The sequence below is a fragment of the Petaurus breviceps genome, unplaced genomic scaffold, assembly GCF_028583685.1.
Source record: "Petaurus breviceps papuanus isolate PSGF00001 unplaced genomic scaffold, PetGlider_PUasm1.0 91133, whole genome shotgun sequence".
NCBI classification, from domain to species: Eukaryota; Metazoa; Chordata; class Mammalia; order Diprotodontia; family Petauridae; genus Petaurus; species Petaurus breviceps.
In genome coordinates this window covers 68,494,138-68,512,892 of record NW_027187419.1, presented here as the reverse complement: position 1 = coordinate 68,512,892, position 18,755 = coordinate 68,494,138, and the positions used below count along the sequence as shown (strand labels likewise).

At 37.1% G+C, this 18,755-nt stretch overlaps 1 protein-coding gene and 1 pseudogene across 16 annotated transcripts in view; one reads left to right on the top strand and one right to left on the bottom strand.

Moving 5' to 3' along the window:
- LOC138155417 (biogenesis of lysosome-related organelles complex 1 subunit 2 pseudogene) overlaps positions 1–18,755 on the bottom strand; it is a 964,561-nt pseudogene that overhangs the window by 457,805 nt on the left and 488,001 nt on the right.
- Positions 1–18,755, top strand: part of STARD13 (StAR related lipid transfer domain containing 13) — a 750,493-nt gene that overhangs the window by 683,806 nt on the left and 47,932 nt on the right. For all 16 annotated transcript variants that reach the window (XM_069080650.1, XM_069080653.1, XM_069080652.1 and 13 more), the window contains one exon: positions 810–891. In XM_069080650.1, the coding sequence (XP_068936751.1) occupies positions 810–891 (82 nt within the window). The remainder of the gene's footprint in view (positions 1–809; positions 892–18,755) is intronic.

The window sequence follows — 18,755 nt, the reverse complement described above, 5'->3', positions numbered from 1 at the left end:
GGAGCTTTGGGGTCCAAAATATGAGATTAGTGAACAGGACGGAAAATAATGCAAATGATAGTGCCGAGAATTAATATACTGACCCTTTATGTAAGGCTTAATAACACTTAGTTCTGAGTACTGATCTACAAGTCAAGCATACATGATAGATAGCACTTTAGAAAACCACCAGGTGACTAGGATTCTGAGATGCTCTTGGGACAGAGCATGGTGTTAGCCATGCAGCTAATTTGTCAGTATAAATATCAGAGGAATGGTTAGCTTTTTGTGGCAATGTAAGCATAGACATTTCTTTACTAGGTCTTAATAAAGAGAAGGTTTTTGAGGTATCTGGGATTTGGGAGACATTTTAGAAACTAATGGCAAAAACATTTCTCTTTCCTGATTGAGAATGTCTGTGCAGCAAGATAGCTCATAAATTCAGTAGAGTGTAAATAAGTGGCCTTAGTACAGATGTCAACTCTAAGAATGTTTCTCAAAGCCAGGGTCAACATACCTCTTTGATAATGTGGAGATAGAAAAGCTTAGGCTGCTTAATATTTGATCATACCCAAGGTCAGGCACATAATTGTTGTCATAGCTCAGATTTTCTTCCCGCTTTTAAAAGCACTTATCACATTTACAATGAAACCATCTGTTCTCTTAAACTTTATCAACAGAGCTTTTACCCAGGAGTAACTGCTATTTAGATTCATGGATTATGTAGCATTTTAGTGGCTAAAGTAGATGCCCTCTCTTTCAGAAGCAAGGTACTATGGTCCTCATGAATTTTTTAATTATTAAATCAAATGTTTGTATCTGTTTTGTAGATTCCCAATTTCCCATCAACATCGAAGCTGTAAAGAAAGATCATGATTTTCTTGAAAAGGACCTTGTAGAACCTCTTTGCAGGTAAAGCACATGAAATATTTTTGCATTTCATCTTTTAGCTTCCAGAAGGATTTGGGTTATAGTCATTGCCATGAATAATGTTGTGATACATTTGCAAACAAAGAATATAATGTCCTGTATAATGCAAAAAGTAAATGATTATATAATGCCCATAATAAAAGTACTTAAATTTACAATTGTGTTCATTCACTCAGTGGACATTTGTTAATACCTACTAAGTGCAAAGCACTTTGCTAGGGACTGAATAATAATAGTTTAAATTTATTTGTGTCAGCTCTGTGCAGGTGACTCCCAGATCTCTATATCCAGTTCTGTCTCTCCCCTGAGCTTCAGTCATCCACCATCGTTAACTGCCTATTGAACACTTCGTGATGGATGTCTTGAAAACATCTTAATCTCAACATGTCTAAAGCTGAATTCATCTTTTCCCCTAAATACTCTCTTTCACACTTGCCTATTTCTGTTAAAGGCACTACCATTCTTTCAGTTGCCCAGGTTTGTATTCTCATCATTATCCTAAAATTCCTTACTGTCCCTTGCCCCCCATCCTCTTAGATGCCAAATCTTTGTAATTTTGCAACATCTCATCCTGTCTTTTCACTCTCACAGCTACCACCTTAATTCAAGCTATCACCAAGTCTCACTTAGAGTATTACAACAGCATCTTTTGGTCTTTCTGCATCGAGTCTGTTTCCAGTCTAGTATATTCCACACTGCTGTTGAAGTAGTTTTCCTCAAGTACAGATTTGACCACATGACTCCCTATGTAACTAAGCCCAGTGGCTTTTCTATTTCCTTATCTGTTCAGCTTTTAAAACCTTACCCAACCTATCTTTGCAGCCTCATTGAATACAACTCCCCTTCCACACTATGTGAGCCCGCAAAAGTGCCCTTCTCACTGGTCCTCACTCATGACATTCCATCCTGTCTCTGTCCATCCTCCATGCCTGAAACTTACTCCTTCCTTCCAAGAAGGTGTGCTTAGCAATGACAAGTGTGTCAAGAAAGACAGAGATCAGAAAAAATGCCTTGGAGTTGGCAGTTAATGGTATATTAATGACCTTTGAAAGTGAAGTTTAATAAAGTTGTAAGAAAAGGCAGGTTGAGCATGATTATGGGTTGATTACATTTAGTGCTTGAACTTACTTTTAAGGTTTCTCTTCTAATCTCCTTTGTAAAATGAGGAAACCAAGGCTCAGAAGGATGGAGTAAATAAATTGGATGGCAAGGAAATATAAACAACTGTTGTAGATTACATGTTTAGTAAGGAGTTTGATATGAGATGCATATAATAGTGAAATTTTTGTACTAGAAAAGAATTTAGAGGTCATCTGCTCTGATCCTTTCAATTTACAGGTGAGGAAACTGAGACCCAGAGCATTGCAATGACTTGCCTCAAGTCTTGTTTTTCCATTTGCTACATTTGGCAATTTAATCTTTTAGCTTTTAAATTAACTGAATGGAATGAAAGAACTACAAAGTTATCTTGTGAGAATGGAATGTTCCTGTTTTCCTTCCTTCCTTCCGTAGGAGAGGCTCTTGTCTCTAAAGGCAAAGAGGATATAATATAAAAATCGACAAATAATCAGAGGTACACATGACCTGAATTACACATGCCCCATCACTTCGGTTTACCCCACCTCATAGCAGATATTTGTGGTGACATTTTAGAGAATGTTTGTACCCAGCCTGTGGCAGAACCTTCCAAGCTCATGTTGGTCTGATCAGCCACAACTGAACACATCGTGCGTTGACCCCAACATAGTGATGTCTTTTTGGTCCTCTTTGAATACAAAGGACAACAACCATGGCAACATTTAGGCTTCCCTTGCAAAGTCAAAATATAGAGCTCCTGATGTAAAGGCACCTAGGTTGCACAGTGGGTAGAGTCCTGGACCTGGAGTCAGGAAAACTTGAGTTCAAATTTGGCCTCGTATCCTTACAAGCTTTGTGATCCTGGACAAGTCACTTAGCCCCTGTCTGCCTCAGTTTGTCCAACTGTACAATGGGAATGATAGCACCTACTTCTTAGGATTATTGTGAAGATCAAATGAGATAATATTTGTAAAGTACTTGGCGCAATGCCTGGCACATCATGGGAGCTTCTGTTGTTCCTACCTTCCTTTGATCAGACTTGATTTCTGTCTATACAAAAAGGGCAATATTGTGTGTTTACCAGGGTAAGTTGTACTTTAAAGTAACTTCTCACAAATCATGGCTCTAGATAGGTGGAATGAGGTGGAGAAAGGCGGGGTGGAAAATGTTGACCATTTGTGAGAGATTATATTATGTGAAGCATTTTTTTCTTTTTGCTCTTTGGAGGGCAGTTGGGGTTAAGTGACTTGCCCAAGGTCACACAGCTAGGTTTTTGTGCTAAGTGTTTGAGGCCAGATTTGAACTCAGGTCCTCCTGACTCCAGGGCCGGTGTTCTATTCACTGCGCCACCTAGCCACCCCCTATGTGAAGCATTTTTTGACTGCAGGTGATAAAATTGAGAGACAGTGCTGGCTCTTGAATATCCCAGAAGTGCTTCAAACAGAAGCAGTTTCTTACTAGTTACTTCATATTTCCCCATTTTCACCCTACTGACTGGCTAATAATACAGAACTGAATATTTTGAAATTATATTCATCTGGAATATGAGGATGTTTAAACTACAAACTGTAACCAAACTAATTAGATGTGTTTCTAAAATGATAGGTCTCAATCATGGAACCAAGTGAAAAATCAGATATTATTCTATATGTATATGAAGGTCTCTAAATTACAGAAAGCTATGTGGAGTCAGTGGACATAGTTATGAATGTCAGGTGTATGATCTGTGAATTATAGTTCTTGTTCTGATACTTGTTAGCTATGTGACCTTGGTTAAGTCATTGACTTTTCTATTAGAACCTCCTCTTCGGCAAAATTCTCTGCAGGAATGTTATGAGGGAGAGCCATTAAAATAATTATAAAATACTTTTCAGATGTAAAGTTCTAAATAATAGCTGTGTCAGCCAAGAAAACCAAGAAACATTTTCTTTAAGAGTCTATGACCTATTATTCAAAAAGGAGAGTTAAATAATATGTATTTTCATCATTCTTGCATGTTATTTGCCTATAATGCACACATTTTTGCATACCCAATTTGCTGATTGTTCTATGTGGTACAAACTGGGCAACAATTTTGTTCATGTTTTTGAAGTCTCATATTTTGAAGAGCTGTGTATGATTCACCTTAGTCTTTGAATGGGTGTTACTCCCTCTGCATTTATTTATTTACAAAGGTGCCAGACAAATAGGTGTTATTGAAATAGGACAGGTGTGTATGTAGAAAGAGGTTTAGAATGGCAGGAGATTGTTGAACTTGGAACTCTCCTAACAGCAAGATATATTTCCAGAAAATATTTTCAAGCAAAGAAGGCCTTTGGTTTAGGATTTGCTTAGACCCTCCATGGGGCAGAGAAGCAGGAGAGAAACACACACAACCTTTGGTGAATAAAAGAGAGAAAAGGAGCCCCACCCCATTGTATTGGAGGATCAAAGAGAATAGTTACTGAAGCAGCAGAGAGGAGTGGGCTCGTCCTCTACAATTCTTGTCAGTGAGTGGGCAAGGCAAAGAAAGCTCAGAGAAATAGAATTGGGATTTTCCCCCTTTGGAATGTGCCAACAAGGGACAGATTCACCATCTTAAAAACAGCCATTAGTAGACAGATCCAGGTGGAGAGAAGTAAGTGAATAGCAAAAGACTTTGGAATTAGCCATTCAACCAACCACTCATGCTTGGTGAGTAATGGAGGATGCTGGGCTTTGTTGTTGAAAAGTGAGTTCATTTATTTTGTTTATTACCAACCAAGGTGGGGGGAGAGAGGGAAGAAAGAGTCTTCGTTCTTCTATTTAATTTTGTATTTTAAAGGTTTGTTAGCTATACTTTTAAAATACTCATTTGAAATTCCAAAACTGATATATTTCTGTAGATCCCAGAAACCTAGAGAGGCTTGAATCTGAAATAGATTTGCTTTTTAGACAGACCCTTTATTTTACCAGTAGAGTAATGGGACTCCCAAGGTAAAATTTCCTCTACATATGCAGATTGGCAGTTCCTCTGTACCATATTGTCTTATAGGATTCAGTGATTTGCTTACGGTCACATAGGGAGTATATATGAGAAGCAGGACTAGAATCTAGGTCTTCTGTCACTGAGGCTAATCCTTTATCCATTATGCCATACTGCTTCTATATTAGTGTGATCATTTTTAGTCAGGTCATCAGTACACTCAGGATCTGATATTCAACTATTCTTTTGATAATCATTGTTGCAGCAGCAGAAAATCTGTTTTGGTAATATGACTGACAGTTATATGCACAGGTTTCAGGAATGACATGAGATAAGATTGTTTGAGCTAGAGGTCAAATTGCTTTTTTCCCTGTGCTGTGTATTTTGGATAAAATATGTCCATTTCTTTCAGACTGCTGCCATCCTCTATGTGTATATATAAAAACCTTTACAAGTAAAAGATAAAACTCTTGAAAATGGATTATGTGCTCAAAATATAAAAGGCTGCTATAGAGTAACTGCACTAGAAGGATTTGGGGATATGTTCTGAGGCACAGATCACATGCAACTAGTCTGCCAAATCATAGCACACTGAAGGGGGAAGCGTGTGAGGGACATGAGAATTTCAGTGGTAAACCCATAACCAAGGATCCCATAAATCATGATTATTTGGAGTAATTAGCTTATGTTACTAAATAGATTCAGTATTTAAGAATGTATTGTTGTGTTTATTCCTAGTTTTGAATTTCTGGATTGTAGTTTTAATACTTAGTACAATGTAGATATCTAATAAATGTTTATTAATGAGTAATATGCCTTCATTCAACAAATATTTAGTGCTGTGTACCAAAGCATGGGACTAGGAGAGGATGCAAGTATGCATAACACAGGCTTAGCCATCATGGGCTTACAGTCTAGTCACGTACATATGTAGCACTATAAATTAGAATGTGTTCAGTACAGTAAAGAGGTATAAATAAAGTACTATGTAATTCGTAGGAGAAAGAGATTACTTCTGGAAGGAAGTGACATCCATTCCATCTGGGTTTTATAAAGTGAATTGGGCTGGGGGAGTTAAAGGGAAAAGACTATTACAGGAAGAATAAATAAATAGAAAAGCAATGGGATATGTTGAATGGGCTGAAGAGTGGTCTGGATTGAGTTTGAGCATAGGGTACAGGTGAGGGAGTAATGGGAGGTAAGGCTGGAAAGGTAAATTATGGATGCCAGGTAGAAAATTTGGGGTTTCACTCTATGGGGACAGGGATTTAAATGGAGATTTTTGAACAATCTAACATGCTCTGAGTTATGCTTAAGGAAGGTAAATCTAGCATCATTGTGTAGAATAGCCTGGATGAGGGAAAGATAAAAATCAGGAAAACAATAAAATCTCAGCAGTGGAGGAAAGGGAAATAAATAAGCATCCATATTTTACTTTCTATATGTCAGATACTGTGCTAAGTGTTTTACAAATATTATCTCATTTGATCCCCACAACAACCCAGGGAATTAGGTGCTATTATTATCCCCATTTTACAGTTGAGGAAACTGAGGCAGAGGTGAAGCAACTTGCCAGTGTCATACATCCAGTAGGTGTCTGAGGCAGTATTTGGACTCAGATCTTACTGACTCCAGAACCAACCACTCTATCCTTTGTGCTACCAGCTGCCTCAACAGTAGAGATGTCCTTGTATAGCCTATATCAGATTGCATGCTGTCTTGAGGAGGGGGTAGATTTTAAATTCACAATCTTATAAAAGTGAGTGTTGAAAACTAAAAATGAATTAATTAATTTTTTAAATAGTAGAGATGTCCTTAGAGATCATTTAATCTAACTCGTACCTGGACAGAAATTCCCTCTATAACATTCTAGACAATTGTTCATCCTGCCTTTGCTTAAAACTCTCCAGAAGGGAAATTCTACACTTTCACACAACTATAATTTATTGGAATTTTCTCTTATATAGAAGTCGTCCAGACTCACTTTTCCAGAGTGAGATCAGTTACATCTCCCCCATAAGATTCTAGGGAGCTACCCTTAAGGATTCAAGGGTATCTTTTTATTGACTCACCCCCATTCTGGTACGTTTATCCTAGTGTTTACTACCAGTGATCAGTGACCACTTAACCAATTAATATCAATTTGCTTTTATAGTGCAGCTAGGTAACAAAGTAGATGGAGTTCCTGCCCTGAAGTCAGGAAGACACATCTTTCTAAGTTCACATCTGGCCTCAGACACTAGCTGTATGACTGTGGGCTAGTTACTTGAACTTGTTTACCTCAGTTTCCTCATCCATAAAATGAGATGGAGAAGGAAATGGTGAACCAGTCCAGTATCATTGCCAAGAAAATCCCAAATGGGGTCATGAAGAGTCAGACATGACTCAACAGCAGCCCAGCAGTTGCTACCACTACTACCACCTTTTATATTGAAATATTTGCTGTGGAAATAGCAAGAATAGAAGTACAGATATTTACCCCTAACTCAAGGGGAAGCATTCTTCTCTATGGCACCGCAGACCTTAGGGAGAATAAACTCAAACTTAAAGCCATTTCTGTATACCATTGGCCCTACTAAGGTCATTTCCAAACAGGTCAAAATGACGGGTGAATCCTTATTCCAGCTATTCCTAATCCTTTTCCTGATGAACTAATCCAAGTCTGATCTTGTAGCCTCAGTGGCAAAATGGATCCTTCTTGCTTCTCATCTGTCCGGCTACAGAACCTGACTTAGACTCTAGATCCTAGACCTCTAATGGCTCACCATTCTGACCTTTCAAAACTCATAAGGTTACATCTATCTCCAATACTCCTTTACCTAAAAGCAGGAAGAATAAATGCAAAAAGATAGAAGTGGCAGCAGGGTCACACACTAATGGGCCAGATGGTAGCTAGGCTCCCCACCCAGAAGGGAGAGAAAAAGTCCTGATGCCTCTCTTCTGCCGTGGAGATTTATAGCATCACCCAATTCTGCATTCTACCATGGCCTGCCAGGAAAGAGCCAGACAAAGGCTACTCTTCACCACTTAATGGATAAGATACAATTACATAATGTCTGTGCATGCTCCAAAGTCCACATAGGAATTGCATCAACTAAACATGCTGTGCGTGAACATAAGGACCGGGCTCATCGGTCAGTCTTCCCTCCCTGGCAAGGGAAGAAATCTGCTTGTCCAAAACTCTTCTGCCCATTACTCTTAGGTCTGTCAGAAGTCTGATCCTGCTTCCAAATAACATCCTTCTAAATTTGAAGAGCATTCTTAGGCCTCTTTGAAGTCTTCTTTTCTCCTGGTTAAACATCACCATTTCATTTGGTGAGCCCCTGAAAGTCACACTCACTCATTTTCAATATGCTGATCATTTTCCTTTGAGTATTGTTTTGTCAACGTTCTTTCCAAAATGTAGTTTCTAGCACCGAACATAATCCTTCACATGTGTCAGTATTTATTTTTAAATATTTAATATATTATTTTTCCCCAGTTACACGTAAAAACAATTTTAACATTTGTTTTTAAAAATTTTGAGTTTTAAATTTTCTCCCTCACTTCCTACTCTCTACCCTCATTGCAAAGGTAGGCAATATGATGTTATACATGTGCAGTCATGCAAAACATATTTCCATATTAGCCATGTTGTGAAAGAAAACAGAAACCTCCCCCCAAAAAACAAGAAAAATAAAGTTTTAAAAGAGTTTATTTCAATCTACATTCAGACTTCATCATTTTTTTCTTAAGTCCTTTGAAATTATCTTTGGATCATTGTATTGCTGAGAATAGCTAAGGCATTAACAGTTGATCATCATATAATATTACTATGACTGTTTTCAGTATTCTCCTGGTTCTGCTTACTTCACTTTGTATCAGCTCATGTAAGTCTTTCCAGGTTTTTCTGAGAGCATCCTGTTTATATTTCTTATATCACAGCAGCATTCCATCACAATCAAATAGCACAGCTTGTTCACCCATTCCTCAGTTGATAGGAATCCCCTCAATTTCCAATTCTTTGTCACCACTAAAAGGGCTTCTATAAATATTTTTGTACATGGAGGTCCTTTATCTTTTTTTTTTTTATCTCTTTGGGATACAGACCTAGTGGTGGTACTGCTGGGTCAAAAGAGTAAACATGGTTTTATAGCCCTTTAGGTATACTTCCAAATCACTCTCCAGAAGGGGTGAATCAGTTCACAACTCTACCAACAGTCCATTAGTGTCTCAGTTTTCCCACATGCTTTCCAACATTTGTCATTTTCCTTTTCTGTCATATTAGCCAACCTGATAGGTGTTGGTGAGGGAGATGTGATGGATAAAACCTCAGAGTTGTTTTGAATTGCACTTATTTAATCAGTAGTGATTTAGAGCATTTTTTCATATGACTATAGAGAGCTTTGATTTTTTTTTTCTGAAAGTGGGCTGTTCATATCCTTTGACCATTTATCACTTGAGGAATGGCTCTTATTTTGATAAAATTGACTCATTTTTCTATATATTTGACAAATGAAGCCATTATCGTAGAAACTTATTATAAAATTTTTTTCAGTTTTGTTTGCTGTGTACTTCCCTCCATTCTATTTTTCCCTCTGTTTATCCTATTCTCTCTCCTTTCACCCTATCCATTCTCAAAAGTGTTTTGCTTCTGACTACTGCTTCCTCCATCACCTTCTACCCCTCCACCCATATCTCCTTCTCCTCCACTTTCCTGTAGGGTAAGATAGATTTCTATACCTAAATAAGTATGTTATTTCCTCTTTCAGCTTGTTCTAATGAGAGCTCATGGGCTCTCCTCCATCTATCCCATCTTTTCTTCCACTGTAAAAACTTTCATGACTCTTTTATGTGAGGTAAGGTATTCCATTCTACCTTACCTTTTTCCCTTCTCCCAGTGCATTCCTCTCTCTCTCCCCTTAATTTTTGATTTTTTAGATAATCATCCCATCCTGTTCAACTCACACCCATGTCCTCCATCTGTATATACTCCTTCTGTCATAATAACAAGAGAGTTCTTAGGAGTTACAAGTATCATCTTCCCATATAAGAATGTAAAGAGTTTTACCTTATTGAATCCCTTATAATTTTTCTTTTCTATCTTTTCATGCTTCTCTTGATTGTTGTATTTGAAAGTCAGACTTTCTATTCAGTTCTGGTCTTTTCATCAGGAATGCTTGAAAGTCCTCTATTTCATTGAAAATCCATTTTCACTCCAAAGCCAAAGGATTATACTCAGTTTTGCTGGCTCAGTGATTCTTGGAGGGAATCCTAACTCTTTTGCCCTCCAGAATATCATATTCCAAAGTCCTCTGATCCTTTAATGTAGAAGCTGCTAAACCTTGTGTTATCCTGACTATGGCTCCATAGTATTTTAATTTTTTCTTTCTCGTTGTTTAAAATATTTTCTTCTTGACCTGTGAGCCCTGGAATTCGACTCTAATATTCCTGGGAGTTTTCATTTTGAGATTTCTTTCAAAAGAAGATCAGTTGATACTTTCAAGTTTCTGTTTTACCCTTAGGTAGAGTATCATAGCAATTTTCCTTGATAATTTCTTGAAAGATGATGTCTAGGTTCTTTTTTTTTATCCTAGCTTTCAAGTAGTCCAGTAATTCTTAAATTATTCTTAAAATATTTTTCCAATGAGATATTTCACATGTTCTCCTTTTTTTCCCCCACACTTTTGATTTTGTTCGATTTTCTTGATGTTTCCTGGAGTCATTATCTTCCGCTTGCCTGATTCTAATTTTTAGGAAATTATTTTCTTTAGTGAGTTTTTGTATCTCCTTTTCCATTTGGCTAATTCTACTTTTTCAGGAGTTCTTTTCTTCAGTGAATTTTTGTACCTTTTTTTTTTTTTAACTATTTGGCCTATTCTGTTTTTTTAAGATGTTATTTTCTTCAGTGGTTTATTTTGTGTTTTCTTTACCAAGCTGTTGACTCTTTTTTTCATGCTTTTCTTGAGTCACTCTCATTTCTTTTTCCCATTTTTCTTCCACCTCTCTTATATGATTTTTTAAAATCCTATTTGAGCTCATTCATGAGCTGCAGCTGCTGATTTGCTAGTGCTTAACCTATGGTGGTGTGGACTGTTTTGGACTGCACTCCATTACCCCTCCACCCCTCACAAAACAGACCTTATGTGCCAAGCACTATGCAAAAGCCCTGGGGATACAAAAAGTCTTCCTCCTCCCAAGGAATTCACTCCCATGAGTGAGAGAATATTTTTCTGTCTGTATTATTTTTTGCTAGTTTGTTTTTAAATTCTTTTTTTTTATTTTGAATTCCAACTTTTCTCCCTCCTTCTAGTTCCCCTTCCATCCATTGAGAAGGCAAGTAATATTATATTCACTATATGTGTGAAGTTATACAAATCATATTTCCATATAAACCATGTTGCAAAAAAATTAACAAAAAACAAATGGGAAAAATAGAGTGAAAAAATTATGCTTCAGTCTGCACTGAGTTCATCAGTTCTCTCTCTGGAGGTGGATATCATTTTTCATCATATAAGTCCTTTGGCATCATCATGGATCATATTGATCTGAGTTGCTTAGTATTTCACAGTTGATCATCTTACAATATTGCAGTTACTGTGTACAATATTCTTCTGGCTCTGCTCACTTTGCATCAGTTTATATAAGCCTTTCCATGTTTTTCTGAGCCCCTTAGTCATTTCTTATAGCACAATAGTATTCTGTCACAATCATATACCACAACTTGTTCAGTCATTCCCTAATTGATGGGCAGCCCATCAATTTCCACAAAAAGAACTGTTAGAAATATTTTTGTACATATTGATCCTTTTCCTTTTTCTTTTATCTCTTTATGATACAGATCTAATGGTGGTATTTCTGGGTCAAAGGAAGTACACAATTTTATAGCCCTTTGGGCATAGTTCAAATTGTGAGAGACAACATTTAAATAAATGTTCTGACCATTGTAGAGTTTTTGACACTGTGCTCTAATATACAACCTATGGTCATGTAAAGTCCTTGGATTATTACATCACTATGACTCTATGACAGACTGTGACAACACTCTGATTAAAAATTATTTTAGCTTTTAGTCCACCAAAGAACCCAGGATCATTCTCTGTCCATTCATTCCTCCATTCTCATGATCAGGATTGTAGTATGTATGTATTGCTCATTTACTCTCTAACTGCACACCCAAAGTTTGTTCTTTAAGTATGATAAAAGAATGGTATATAATAATAATTAAAATGAAAAAACAATAGTAATAGAAGTTTGGCATTTCATTAACTATGGTTTTAAAATCCTCAACACAATTATTTTTCAACACTAGAATGTTTATACAAGTGCTTTTATATTCTTTTCATAAAGCAGAATACATAAATGTCCCCAGTAACCAATTATGTTTCCTCACAAAATCCCAGGTCTTTTATACAATCACTGCTACCTGACGTACTTTCCATTTCTTCCCCCAAGACAATTTTCCCATCTGTGTCTACATTGCATTGTTATTTTCTGGGTTCTCTCTAAATGTCCTAAGGGCAAGGAGTCTGTTTCTGAATTTTAAAAACATGTATTGAATACTTCATGGCACTCTTTTTTTTTAATCTAAACAATAACAGTATGAAACAGGTAATTAGCTTTATTGTTAACGGATGAGAGCTGATTTGATATCTGGAATGTAGCAGTACCATGTTATAATGTCAACAGCAGTTAAGCAATACTAAGCTATCACTTTCTGCTTTCTTCATGTAATGAATGATTCACTAATAATAAGTTACCACAAAGGCGTTGGTAGCTTTACTTTTACTTGCAACACTTCCTTCCCTAGTCAAAATTATCAGGATTGTGTGAATATTTGCTAAAAATGCCACATATGAGTTTTTAAATCCTGTCCAGCCTCATGAGTTCAGGACAAAGCATTTGTTGTACACAGTGAATAACTTTCTAGAGTTTTCTCTTCCCACTTAAGTGATCATCTCAGAAGGGACTGAAGTAGGCCTCAGATGCTCCCTTTCTCCTCATACTCCATGTACAGAGTTCCCATACCCCGGTTCCCTATTCTGATATGTCACTCTTCTATTTTAAAGTTTTCAGTGACTCACCTTGGACTGAAAAACAAAGAGTAAACCCCTTCTCCTGATTTTTAAGGTTCTTTTCTAACCTGGTTTCAGTTTATCTTCCTAGCCTTCTGCTATGTGCCTTCACATTCTCTGCTTCTAGCCTAACCAGACTCTTTGTCCTCTCTTCTGATTCTCCCCTTTCCCATAGTACATGCTTTTACTTCAGGCTGTTCTTTGAGGCATGGAATAAATTCCTCATCTCCATCTTTAGAGCCCTTTCCCTTTCTTCAAGGCATTGAACCAGGTATTCCTTTCTCTGTAAAGCTTTCCTGATTACCTTCTCCCCCCCCCCACAAAAAAAAAAATGAATTATTTCCTTTCCTTCTAAGGTTCTTTCATAGGCCTTTGCCCAAACCACTCCTTAGTACTTAACCAACTCCCCCCCCCCCGTGTCATGAATTATATGTGTGCATGTTTTTCTTAATGTTCAGTTATAAGAGGGAGGGGATCTCTGTTAATTACATTTTGATATCACATAGTGACTTACATGCAGTAGATGCTTTAAAAGGGTTTGTGGACTTGACGAATGGGTGTTAGATGAATGAAGCTGGGATCTTACCCTTCCTCCTACACTTACCCCCTACCCCTTCCATGATGTCTCATATTCATCAGAGCTTGACCCATTTTCTTTTGGAAGTCAAGTAAAATACTATGTCACTGCTTTTGTGAACATCTGGATTTTTGTTTCATAACATCGCAATTTTGGCACAGAAGTTTAGTTCATTCTTTAGTTTGCCTTTTTGTTCCTCGGGGAAAAAAAAACAGTTGTTTGTGAGTACAGCCTCATCTTGCAGGAACAGAACTCGGTATTTATGGCCACAATATGACCCCTTGAAAAGAGAGGAGCTGTAATGAAAACATCAACCGACCTTTGATCATGCTATTCCAGGGCCCTACTATAGCACCGTGACAGATAGTATTCTATTTTTACAGTGCTCTTTCCCCCCACACTCCCCACCAAATACCATAGAGCTCTCTTGTTTGATGGCCTACAAAATTTTTTTGAGGCCCAACCCTCATGAGGTTACATACCATAATTGTTTATTTGGCATATGTTTTCTGCCCTTCTTTCCAAAATCTGTGTTTACATGAACTTTGAAGACATTAAGACCTTTCCCATGCCCTACAGCAACACTGTACACACACACACACACACACACACACACACACACACACACACACACACACACACACACACACACACACACACACGCGCGCGTTTCTCACTGGCTTTGATCTCAGTGTCAGTAATCATCATTCCTTCAGATAATTTTGTTTCATCCAGTCCCCCTATGCCATACCCAGGGCAGTAGTGAGCACACTAGGCTAGTTAGGTACCTGTATCCACTGACACATTTGCAAAAGGTGAGAAGTTCAGGCTGCTTGGGCTCAGTTCAAAGCACATGCGGCAAATGAACTGCTACTCCTGCTTGTCACTACTCTAGCTTCCTTGGCAGGAATGTTGGAAGTGCTACTGAAAAACTGATGTTTGCACCAGTGTGGGATACTAGCTTACCATTCTGACTTCCATTGAGGAAAGAGAGGGAATTATTCTTATAAAACTTGATTATTAGGGAAAAAAATTCTTCATTTTTCCCTATGCAGAAAGCAAGAAGTATAACTACAAACTGATAGGTCTGTTGTTTTGTCTTCTGCAGCTGTGAAGCTCCATTATCTGCCAAAATTGGATGAAAGTCATCCCTTGGTGAATCACAAAAGCAATTATTATAATGTTCCCTAATAGAATATCATCAGGGCCAGAGTGAGAATCATGAATTACATTTCCCCTGCCCATTTGTCTTTTGTCTTTATTTCTTTTTTGATTCTAGTAGTTCCTTCAGAACTTCAATTTTCAGTTTTTGAAACTAGATTTCTTTTCACCTTTAAATAGCTATGTTAGTCCCTCTTACTGGATTCTTGAACTAAAAATAAGACATAAGGACATTGTAATAAAACTTCAGTTTGGTGAAAGACTTTTCTTCTCAAAAAATCAATTATTTTGTTGATGTAATCATATTCATTTTCTCTGCCCCATGCTTAGGTTGGAAAGATTATATTTTGTATTGGTCTATCACAGCTCTTTTCTCTTTGTCACTCAGTATAATTAAGCAATATATCCTATGAATAATCCTATAGAAAAGAAGGCAGTCAGTAAGCATTAATCACTTACTATGTACCAGGCACTATGATAAATACTACAGAAGAGAAAATGCTGGTCCTGGAGTCAGGAGACCCAAGTTCAAATCTTGACTCTGACACTTTCTAGCTATATGACCACAGGCAAGTTACTTAACCTTTCTTATCCTTGTTTTCCTCATCTATAAAATACAAATGATACTACTTATATAATCTACCTCAAAGACTTTCTGGGAGAGAAGTACTTTATAAATCTTCAAGTATGCTATATGTATGAGTGGTTCATTACCCAAAGTCAGTCACATCTCTGCTCCACTTTGATCTTGTTTGTTCAGAATGAATTGTGTATTTGTGAGTAGAGAAATACCTTTGGGACTCTGCATGGTAGTCAGTTGATTCATAGTCTTCTAGAGAACATTTGTGTAAAGAGATGGACAAGAATCATACAAAGTGGTTTGGAGTTGTGGTGGCTGTAGAAGAGAGATAATAATATAAATCAATGAATGGAATAGTCACACTTATGAAATAAATCACTGATCCCCATCAGCATATGAGTCACTTATCTTTGCTCCAAGTTCATGTATTTGCACTAATATAGACCTGTTCTTAGGATGAGGAGTATTTTCTAGAGCAAATAGGGAGCCCCAAAAAGTTGTGAGCAGGAGGATGTTATGATCAGACTTGTGTACTGGAAAGATTTTTTTTTACAGCTATGTGAAGGGTGTATTGGAGAAGGGAGAAACTGGATGCAGGTCAGTCAATTAGGAAGCTATTACAGTAGTCCAGTAAGAGGTGATGCTTGCCTAAACTAAGGTGGTGGCGATGAATGGAAAGAAGGGGATAGATATAGGAGATGTTGAAGAGGTAGAATTGACAAGACTTGGTGATAGATGCGCTATAAGCGAGCAATGAGAGCAATGAGAAAGGGGAAGAATGAGAGAAGTAGAAGAATTGAGGGCAATTCTAAGGTGCTAGTATCTGCAACAGAACTAGGGAAGTTGAGAGAATAGTCAGGTTTAGAGGGAAGGGTGATCAATTATGTTTTAAACACATTGAGTTTGAGCTAAGAATGGAATATCTCTTAAAGATGTCCAGCAGATAGTTGGTATGGTGAGGCCAGAACTTAGGAGAGAGATGTAAGGGATGGATATGTACATCTGAAAAACTGAAGGGATTGAAAGAAAAAAGATCAGTTCCTTTGTCACTTGAGTCTCAACTTTTAAAAGGCAACCGCGGCTCTCCTGAATGTGTCAAAAAGCATATTGAAGTACCACATAAAGACTTTTATGCTTCTTTTTGTACATTAAGCAGAAAAAAAAACAAAACCTGGTAGGGTTTCTTTTTTCTTTTACCTTCATTAAGATGGTGCACTTAGCACTTTGCAGAGCTCAAAATGGTTTCTTTGTACTTTAAGATGAAGCCAGATTTGTTTTATCCTTGGTCATGGGACGTGGATTTTCCACAGAAACCCAGTTTACACGCCTCATGATTCCAAACACCAGCTGTTAGATTCTGCCAAGCTTTAATATCCACATACAGAGTTGATAATAAACTGTCCATTGGCCAAGGTCTAATGTGAATAAATATAAAATCTTTGTCCTGTGATCAACTAAATGATGCAATATAGGTAGAACTAAACCATTTCCATTCTTCCTGAAACTGAAGCCTGAAGATGTAAAGAGACTCCATTCAAATCAGTAATTCAGGCAGTGTTCATTAAATGTCTCCTGCAAAAAAACAAAAGCAAGAGTGTCTGTCTTCAGGATGCTTTCATTCTCCTGACAGATGCAACAGTATGCACACAAGTGAAATGCAAGGAAAAAATTAGTAAGGAACACTAATAATAATAATAAGAGGAGGGGCGGCCAGGTAGCACAATAAGTAAGAGCACCGGCCCATGTTGGGATGACCTGGGGATCAAATCCGGGCTCAGACGCTTAGCATCCACCCAGAAACACCTGGCTGTGTAACCCTGAGCAAGTTACTTAACCCCAATTGCTTAAGTGGCTCAGCGAGTAAGAGCACCTGCTCCAGTGTTGGGATGACCTGGGGATCAAATCTGGGCTCAGACACTTAGCATCTGCCCAGAAACACCTGGCCGTGTAACATTGAGCAAGTTACTTAACCCCATTTGCTTTCAAAAAAAAAAGAAGAAGAGGAGACATCACAAAGAAGGTAACACCTGAACTGGTCCTTGACAGAAGACAATCATTCCATTTAGTTAAACTACAACAGCTCCTAGCTTATCCTGGGATAGTGGAATAATGGAATTAACAGAAATGGTTTCATAACATGCCCAAGAGCAACAAGAAAGATCTTTTTGTAGAATTCTTGGTCATATCACTTTGCTGTACTTCTGATGAGTATAGGTAAGGGGGCCATGATGAAGATATTTTTAAAAAGTAGACTGCTGTCTGTTGCAAAGATTTAGCACTGAAGAAATTTTATGATAAGCTTGACAAGATTTTTCTAAGCCAAGTCGAAATATACTTCAATCCTTGATGACCTCTCTGCAAAAGTGGGCACATGAAGAGATGGGAGAAATAATCGGGAAATATAATTCAAGATTAAGAAATGAAGATAAAAAATATATAACCTATATCTGGGATCATAGATACTTTATTTAAGAAAATTGCTGAAAAATATATACTGGAACAACAATCACCAAAAAAATGAAATTGACTTTTTTTTTTCAAGAAATGATTCATTACCAGCATAGGTGTCATTTCAGAATTATCTGTGTTCAGTCAAATCACTGATTGCTAAAACAGAGATCAAAATTGACACCAAGTCAGAAGAAAGGATAAAGATAATCATCAGGCACAATTACAGCAGCTTCATCACAACCTATTGAAGTTATCTGTAGCTTATAAAATATGGGAAATGGGTAAAAAAAAAAGGCATTGATTTTCATTATCACTATTTCTCAAGAAAGTTCAGTCAATGTAAAGCAGTCATTACAATGAGGAGACCAGAAGAACACAGAAAAATGTCTTGGTCAATAAAACATAATATAGTTGCCAGGCAGAAAAAAATGACAGTGAAGGGAAGCATGAGTTTAGGATATAAGAGCTTTTACAAAATATTGCAGAAAAAGATTATGAAAAATTATAAGCAGAATATTTCACAAAACAACAAAAGCCAACTGGAAAGAAAAATGAACTTGAAAAAATTTAGCCAGATCCTTCCAAAAATGTTTATACATAAAATTGGAAAGGAGACAATAGATAGATATGAAACAAGAGAAATTTGTTAAGTGTTTCTGTAGAGGTTTACCATCTTTCTCAGTGACATGAAATCATAACCTTTGGACATTTCAGTTCACAATGTACTAATGAATTAGAAATGGATTTCAATAAAATGAAGTCACAAAGAAGTACCAGATTGAATAAATACAGAGGAAATCTGTGCTGAAACCTACTCAAATTTAAAAGTAATCAAAAAGAAGTTTTTAAGATCTGATAAAGAATATTCCAAAGGAAAGAGTATACCATAAATGATATTACCATAAAGTAAGATATCCAAGAAAACATCAGTTATTTCTGTTTCACATGCCTAATTTCTCATCTCTGGAAAATCTTTATAAGACTTTAAGATACAGATTTTTT